The sequence below is a fragment of the Cariama cristata genome, unplaced genomic scaffold (assembly GCF_000690535.1).
Source record: "Cariama cristata isolate BGI_N322 unplaced genomic scaffold, ASM69053v1 scaffold16972, whole genome shotgun sequence".
In the NCBI taxonomy this organism is placed as follows: Eukaryota; Metazoa; Chordata; class Aves; order Cariamiformes; family Cariamidae; genus Cariama; species Cariama cristata.
In genome coordinates this window covers 46,752-55,085 of record NW_009605686.1, presented here as the reverse complement: position 1 = coordinate 55,085, position 8,334 = coordinate 46,752, and the positions used below count along the sequence as shown (strand labels likewise).

The 8,334-nt window shown below is 40.1% G+C and overlaps 1 protein-coding gene across 1 annotated transcript in view; it reads left to right on the top strand.

Moving 5' to 3' along the window:
• The window catches only part of CD44 (CD44 molecule (Indian blood group)), a gene marked incomplete at its 5' end in the record, with an annotated part of 10,400 nt that extends 8,831 nt beyond the window's left edge, over positions 1 to 1,569 (top strand). The window contains one exon of the mRNA XM_009696079.1: positions 1,106 to 1,569. Coding sequence (XP_009694381.1) covers positions 1,106 to 1,322 — 217 coding nt within the window. The remainder of the gene's footprint in view (positions 1 to 1,105) is intronic.
• Between the last annotated feature and the right edge of the window lie 6,765 nt (positions 1,570 to 8,334).

The window sequence follows — 8,334 nt, the reverse complement described above, 5'->3', positions numbered from 1 at the left end:
ATGGATTCCCAAGGCTGTGTGTAGCATTAGCACGGTGAACTGAGCTACTTCAGATAAAATAACCCTCATCTATTGGTCAGTAAGCCTGAAAAAAGTAATGTTTCAGAAGGATAATAGTATGATTGAGCTGCCAAATTAGTCACTCAGGCAAAATGTGCTTCATTTTAGAAGAAAGCACTTAAAGTACAACTTCGCAGACCCATTGTCCCTCTAAAGAGAGCTGTGCTTTGTATATTCAGTTTACACAAGGCTCTTCAAGGACAAGTAGGATGTTTAGCAGTGTGTAGCCAGAGAACCATTTTAACAGTCTAGGGAAAATCTGACATCTGTGTAACTAGTAGGTTTTTACTACCCTGAAGAAACTCAGCCCACGTTGACCAGCATGCATCACTTTTGGACTGGTGACTTTTCAAAAGAGTGTGTGTGTGTGTGTGTGTGTATGTGTTCATCCAGAGCTACATACAGAGTTTATGGGGCAGCACTGCAGTGAGTGTAGCTTTAAAAGCACAGTAGCGATTTCCTACCTTAATGTCATAAGGAGCTATGCTGTTGATAGTACCAAGAGTAGTTTTCTATATTTCCTTGCTGTTGGCAGGCTTCTAGGCCTGACATGCTAATACAAAGAAGGAAAAATTTATCTATAATGAGGTGAGAGCTTGATCCAAATTTTCTGCTATCTCAAGAACTTGAGCATTTTCAAAGGTGTGGGCCCAAGTCTTGGTTCAGAATGATCCTGTCCTTATAGTGGGATATATACAAAGTTCATAAATGTGAATCTATCCAAATGTTAGGCAATCTTTTCTAGCTTTCAGTAATTAATGTTATTCCTATCTGTAATGACAGATATAAATCCAGTAAGTGAGCTCCTGCCAAGTTTTATGCATGTAACGGTGGATACTTTCAAAAATAAAATATGCAATATGGAGAAACTTTACACTTTGCATTGTATAAGTCTGCACTGGCAGACACAAGTTTCATTTCCTCTGCTCTGGCAGACACAATTTTCATGTCTAAGCACCTTTTCCTAAATACTGACTTTCAATTTTTTTTCTTATTTCTGTTAGTCTCCGTTTATAGTACTTATTTTCTTTTTATTTCTTTCTAGATGTGGGCAGAAGAAAAAGCTAGTGATTAACAATGGCAAAGGGGCAGTGGAGGACAGAAAGACAAGTGGATTAAATGGAGATGCCAGCAAATCACAAGAAATGGTGCACTTGGTTCATAAAGAACAGTCAAATGACCGAACAGGAGCATGTGACGAATTCCTGACCGTTAATGAAACACAAAATCATCAGGAGCTTGACATGAAGAGTGGAGTGTAATGGTACCAAATTGCCAAATAGGTCAGAGCTGGGGAAATCAAAATCACATGGAACTTGGACAGGAATTCACAGATGCACTGTGCTACTGATGTCTTTTGAACAGAATTAAACATAAGTTTTACTCATTTTTAATCACTTTAAAATGATGTCTGAGTTACAAAATTGACATTTGCTTTCTCAAATAAGCCCCTAAGAGTTGCATACGGTCTTCGGTTCCCAGTTCCTACACAGAGGACACTCACTGTGTCCTGGGTGTTAGGAGGGATACAAGTTGATGTCATTGTTTCCCAGATGGAGAGTCTTCACTGTGCGGAGCTACAGAAGTATCCAGTCACTCCATCTTACAGGCATTTGAGGTACTGAACTTGCCATGGTACAAGAGTAAGTGAGGAACAAATGTCAAGAGCAAAAGTCAAATTTAAACCAAAATGACCTCCTATACAATGTCTAAAACATCAGAATCCTTCAGAAATGCCAACAGGAAGAGCAGTAGGTGCATTCGGAGTCTGCCAGTATAAACAAAAAGTGATATTTCATGATGATTTATGGCTTGGTCCAATGAGGGAAACCCCAAAGCATAAAATTTATTTATCTCTATTTTTAAATGTCTGTGGGCATACAGCAAGTCTTCTTGGGAGGGGGAATAAAGAGATGAAAACACAAGCTGAAACATAATAAACGTCTATATTTTATTATCCTACCAATCTGTACAGTTATTCTTGAGTTTTTGAAGGTGTTTGTTGCTCTTCCCCCTCCCTCCTTCATTGGTCACAGTTTGTGCATGTTTTTAATGAGTGTGTTAGTTAGGATAATGAATAAAACAGAATGACCCCAGCTCTATCAGACATGCACAAATCAAGCAATTGGAGATCATTAGGGAAGATGACAGTATTTTATTCCTGAAGAACAGATCTCCATCTTCTGCTCCGTTTTACTTAGGAGATGCTGAGCCTAGTAAAACTTGTTTCCCCTATAACTGTTATATTACACCAGTTTGCTGATATTGTAAAGGTTGCCTTTCTATGATCTCACTCACTTCCTCTGAATTCGATTTCATCCACGTTTTTCCCTCTGCTTTTTAAAAATACCAAAAGAAACATTGCTTGCTTGTTGGTACCAGAAGTTCAAAGTCTACAGAAAAGATCAAAGAAAATTAAAGGAAACTCTCCCAGCCATGTAATAAAGTAGCTGCAGCTGCATTGTTATATGCTTTTGTTTTGTCCTTATGTGTCTGTTATGTAAAGTATTTGTATTAAGCTATGATGCTGTGCATTATATTGATATGAACTGTCAGAAAGAAAATTATTTACTACCAGTGGTCTGTGCCATTTTTAAGAAAGCGTATTGGAATAGAGGGAGAATGATAACTTCTAATTGGGCTGCCTCAAGAAAAAGCAAGTGAGAACAACCTAAGGTAATTGCAACCAGCCTTCTGTGTCGATCGTGGGATGGGGAATGTCCTGGAGCAGGCTTGTTCAAGTGTTCCTGTTCACTGACCATAGCACCTGTCTTTGAAACTGTTCTGCTAAAGCATGTTATTTTATGTTCTCCCTCTGAAGCAATTTGGAGGATGAGTATTCAGCTGGGTAAATACTATCGTTAGCTAGCACTGATCTTTACTGGAACAGAAAGCACAAGACTGTTTATTGTATTTCTCAGTCACAGCCCTCCAGCAGTTTCCCATGTGTTTCATCGAGTTGCTCAGTGCCCTGGTATCTGCAGGCAGATCTCCCCAGGGGTAATTTATGCCTGGGCAAAAGGTCCCAAGACAAGGTGTGATTTTGAAGTACACATAGGATGTTTTCTGGCTTTAGGTCAATATGTTTCATCTATGAACAGCCACACAGCTTGTGGTCCAAAGGTGTTCAAATAAGCTGAAGCTAATGGGGTCAATGTGATTTACACTGTCAGCACTTGTGGTCCACTGTCAAACTTCTCAGTCCTTTCATGTGTTTTAGAGCTGAACTGTGTAGTGGGAAGTCTGTTGACTCTGTGCATTGATTTTCAGTTAATTCCTGTAATTTTTTTAAGCAAGCTTTTCTATTTGTCATTATAAATCCAAATGATCTGTTGAAGGCTGTGTTTAAACTGGTGTTATGTACTCATTTCGCTAAGTATGGAGATCCAGAGTAAGAATTATTTCTGTCTTTAAATCCTGATTGAATATAGGTCTCAATCAAAAGGAGATATTTCATTATCTTGAAGGCTAAATTTTTCTTTAAAAAAAAAAAAGAAAAAGGCTGTGGCACATTATTCATCTCCCTATTCAGATGTTTAATGAGGAATTCCACAAACTCCTTCCTAATTTATCTAACGTTCAGTAGCTACAAATGCACAGACAACACTGGTTGGCTTCTTTTTATATTTTTAAATAGGGAGATGCTCAATTTCTATTTACAAAGGCAATGCCATTATTTTATATATGCTGATTCTTTTTAGATTCTGTCGTGTGATTCATGTGTAATTAAGTTTCATTATGGTTTCAAAACTAGATGGCCATTTCATATGTGTAATATAGTACGTATTTTTATTAATCTTGGTTTTATTATCTGAGGGGTTGTTTGTTGTATGTATGTATTTTTTATATAGAGCACTCGATATATTTGCATATTTATTTAACAGATTAATCAGAATGAAAGAAAATATCATCTCTAAATTGTAACTAGAAATAGTATTGCTGAAAACACATTGAACTGTAAAATAAGCTTCCAAAAATAAACTTGATTCCACATTGAGGATAAAAAGTAAGACCGGTATTATCAGTGGGAGAGAAATATTCATCAGGATACTCGTGTTTAGTACTGATGAGCCAGGCGTCATTTTTTCCGCTTGCAAATTCTAAGCCAGGCTCAGCTGAATGCTGTGCAACCTTGTCTGCTCTGCCAGCCTCCCATAGACTCCCCAGATGCTCTGGGAGTTAGCGATTAACTCAGCTTCCCCCTAGAAGCAGACAACTTGGTCCAATTTAAGATCAACCCGATAAGATCTTGACAACTATTCCTGGCTCACTGAACCAGCGGCGCTTGGGAGAGTGCAGCGCCCAGCAAGATCCGGCCCTTCCTTCAGGATGCTGACAGGCAAGTTGGGTCTTGGTTGACCCTTGGTGCCTGGGAGGAATGAAGATCTCTCCTAAAAATGCTGAGGAGACCAGGTTGGACCTAGAACAGACCCTGTGATCAGTTTGTGTTATTCCTTTGTCTTGAACAGTTTTAAATAAATGTAATCCAGACCACTTCTCTCATGGAAATACTGTCTAAAGCAGTAAGCATATTTAAGAGAGGGGTTGTGTGTTTTATGAGAAGGTAATATTTTCATCAGACAATCTGTTTCACCTGTATTTTCTTGAAGATCTTACAAAGAATATTTGATTAAAGCAAAGAAAGGATACGTGGTCATCATGTCTACCTGTGTGGATGTTTTAAACCCTTTCCACAACATCAGTTCCAAAATTACATTTTTGCACAATGTTTTTCATTTGACAGGGATGTCTCTTGTGTGTCTTTTGTCAACAACAACAACAACAGCCTCTGTACTAAGTAGTTTGAAGCGTTTTGCTTGGAATATTATTCGGAGACAATTACCAAGGGTCTCTTTAGCACATAGAAACAATGCCAGGCAGGGACAGAGGCCAGTATATCATCCTGTTTGGGCTGGTCCTAATTACTCTTTCTGTAGAAGAAGGAAAGAAATTAAATCCTCTGACAACTGTGTTCTGCCTCAGCACACACAGATGCCAGGATGTTTTGTAAGCCAGCAGTTAGTGGGTTCATTTTATGCTATATTAGGCCATTAGCCAGTAATTATTTCTTAGCCTTATTAAACAATTCAAGGTTCTGACTTCTCTGGTTGCAAGAGATTTGATTAGTCAAATACCAGCCCTTTGGGTCACCACAGGTACCGACTAGTTTTCCTCTGTGGAAGGTAAAAGGAGAAAAAGGTGGCAGGAGAAGTGCTGTGCTGGGCTGTTCCTTAGGGTGCAGTTCCAGCTGTGTGGGAGCGGGTGACAAACTTCTCGCTCCTTACAGGGACACGAATTGTGTGAAGGTGTTTTGGGGGTGGGAGCTCCAGGGGGTTGGGGACGGAGGGAGGACGCAGCCACTGGGAGATGGAGTAAAGGCAGAGTGAAATTTCTGTGCTACTCTTGGGAAAGTCCCTTCAACGCCCCCAGGACTTTGGCACTTGAATGTTTCACAACTCCAAGAAGGAAAAAAAAATGGGCCTTTTCCTGTGAACCCCCCACCTCTACGTTCACCACCTCATTTGCAAACTGATTTTGAATAATTTTCCCCTGGTAGCTTAGTTCTTGTTATCACTGTGCCATGCTGCATGTGGCATCCACCGCCACCACGTCGAGAGCAAGCAGCTGTGATGATGAGAAATGAGAGGCAAAGCGCAAATTTAGCAAAGATGAGTAACAGTGTCTTTTGTACAGCACGAAGACTGTACTTTTTGTCTTCCCCATTTGCAGTAAGGTTAGCAACGGCAAGATTTCGAGAACATTTCTCTTCTTGCTTGTCTTCCTGTTTTTAAAGTGCCAGACTTACACGGATCTTCACATAGGTCAAATGTACTCCTGCACAGTTTTTTTAAAAGTTGAAATTGAAGAAGCGAATCCTTCATCAAAGAAGCTCTCTTGACCTCAAGGGAGCTGATTATTGTTAAAGTGCAAGTAAAGCAGAGGCAGTGAAAGCTTTACATATGCTTTAAACAATTTTGTCTGGATGGTTCAGGTAAGGATTAGAAAGGTTTTTCCTGAGCAACAGCTTCAAGGACTCTCAAACTTTTTATTAGAACTTACTCTACAGGCAAAAGGGTTTTGGATGAACAAGTGGATGAATGAAACCATTTTCATACATTCTCTGCCATACAAATCTGTGCATTCAACACTGATATGAATGTCATTAGTTTTGTGTTTTCTTTCAGAAAAAAAGAAAAAAAAATTAAAATTACGAAGTTTTGGATTGAAACATGTCCGCAAAGCCTGTCAAATGAGAGGATCACTATCTTTTGTTTTCAGAAAGAAACATAAATTTTAGCTAGTTTTAATATCCCAGATAGAAGATCTATCTGTGCAAAATGACTTTTTTTTTTTTTTTTGAAGATTCACCATGCCTAATACATAATACAGCTTTCCCTTTGTACTAAAATGAAATTCTTACAAGTAAGGTATTTCCCGTTGGAAAAAAAGTCTGTGTAAATTTACAGTAAAATAGGATTTGTCAAGTCAAATAGGATTTGACATAAATTTAAGTGCATCTATTGGAAAACCCTCAATCATTTTTTGGAATCTTAGGGAAAAGTCTCCCTCTTGAATCACCCACCTGACTCAGACTTCAACTCAACAGCAGTTTTCATCTGATGCTGAAGCTGAGGCAAGAAGCTGCCGTGTAAGCGCTGCCAAAGGCACAGCTGAAATTAGGGGCGTGCAGGCTGGCCGTTGGAAGTCAGCGTGCGGCTGACAAGCAGGGCAGGCTCTGTCCATCAACCCAGTCTTAGGTCTGCTGGGTTAGTCCTGAAGTCCTTCAGACTCCCAGAGCAACCCAGGACAGTGGAGGATGCAATAAGGCATCTTCCACCTCTTCTCTGGAGATCCTGTTAGGGTGGAGTCAGCTCTAACACCCGTATGCTAGTCCCATCTTGCAGTGTGTAAATGGTTTGGTTACAGCAGGGTTTTAGCTTTAAATCTAAATTTACTTGCAGTCGTCGGTGTACATCTAGCTTCTGGCACCACATATTTAAATGGCTTTTTTTTGTTTTCCCCTGGCTTAATCTGGGGGAAAAAAAAAAAAAAAGGCTAGGTCATTTTCAGTGACCACATTTTCCTTGCATAAGTCAAGACTGCACGCTTCCATTTTACCCAGAACAAACAGCAATAAACTGGGTGTGTTTTGCCTCGTGATTGGATGTTAACTCTGAGTTTATATTCACCACTTTTTATCAGCTTACTCTTTTTAACAACAAGCATCTGGTTCAGGGCCATTGATGCAGCTTCCTAGCAGCACCCTTACCATAGCTTGCTCAGACAGGCAGTTTTCAGCAGCTTTCAGCCTGACCCTGAGGATAAGTTTTTCTAGGATGAGCTTGTCAAGGCTGAGCCCCGTATCCAAGCCACACTGATCTCAGCTGACAACAGCACAACAAGGGAGAGAAGAGTTTTCCCGTGAGTGCTCTGGACGACAACTGTCAATGATACAAGCAAATCTCTAGAAAAAGTATGTTGGGTTCATTTTACTTGTCGGATCTGCAAATGATTCACTGGTTTGGTTTTGTTCAAGCACTGGCAACACATGTCTAAATACTGCCTGTCTGTACCCTAGTGTGCAAGTACATGGGGTTTCTTTTACTGTAAAACTGTTTTCCAATCATCCACTGAATTAAGCGTGCTTTGTTTTGCAGCAATAGGTCATCAGATTCACCAGTGGAGACAAATTTCTATAAACTGTTGGGTGCTTCCCTGCAGTTCTTTTGTGATTCATTTTCTAGTTCATGTTTCTCTCATTCATCATGAGAAAGTCTGAAATGAACTCTAGGTAAGGATGCTTGTTTGTTCAGCTAGTCACTTAAAACCCAAACTTACCTTGTGTTCAAGAAGGGTGACTTCCCCTCCCACGCAAAGGACAGGTATAAAGCCTACCCGTCAGTTACACACCAGTCAAAAACGGGAGAAATCAGGTTTAGCGACAGCACAGAGGGTCAGCCTGTGGCTGATGAACTGCAAAGGTGCGGGTCTTCCTCACGGAGCCTTTTTTAGAGCAATCTTCATTCATGTGGCCTTCAAAAATCATTGCTAAAAAGTAAACTAACAAAGGTTATTTGATCCTGGCGATTTAGGTAATACCGGTAACCTAGGTGAAACAGCGGAATGAATTTTAAATGAATTTCCTAGCCCAGCACCTCTTCTTTCCCCTTCACAGAGTTGGGAGCCAGCTGTCTTTTTTCACTTGCACATCTCCACAGCAGCACTTCTCAAGTGGTGTCTGTGGACCACAGGAGAGCAATCCATGGAGCACCT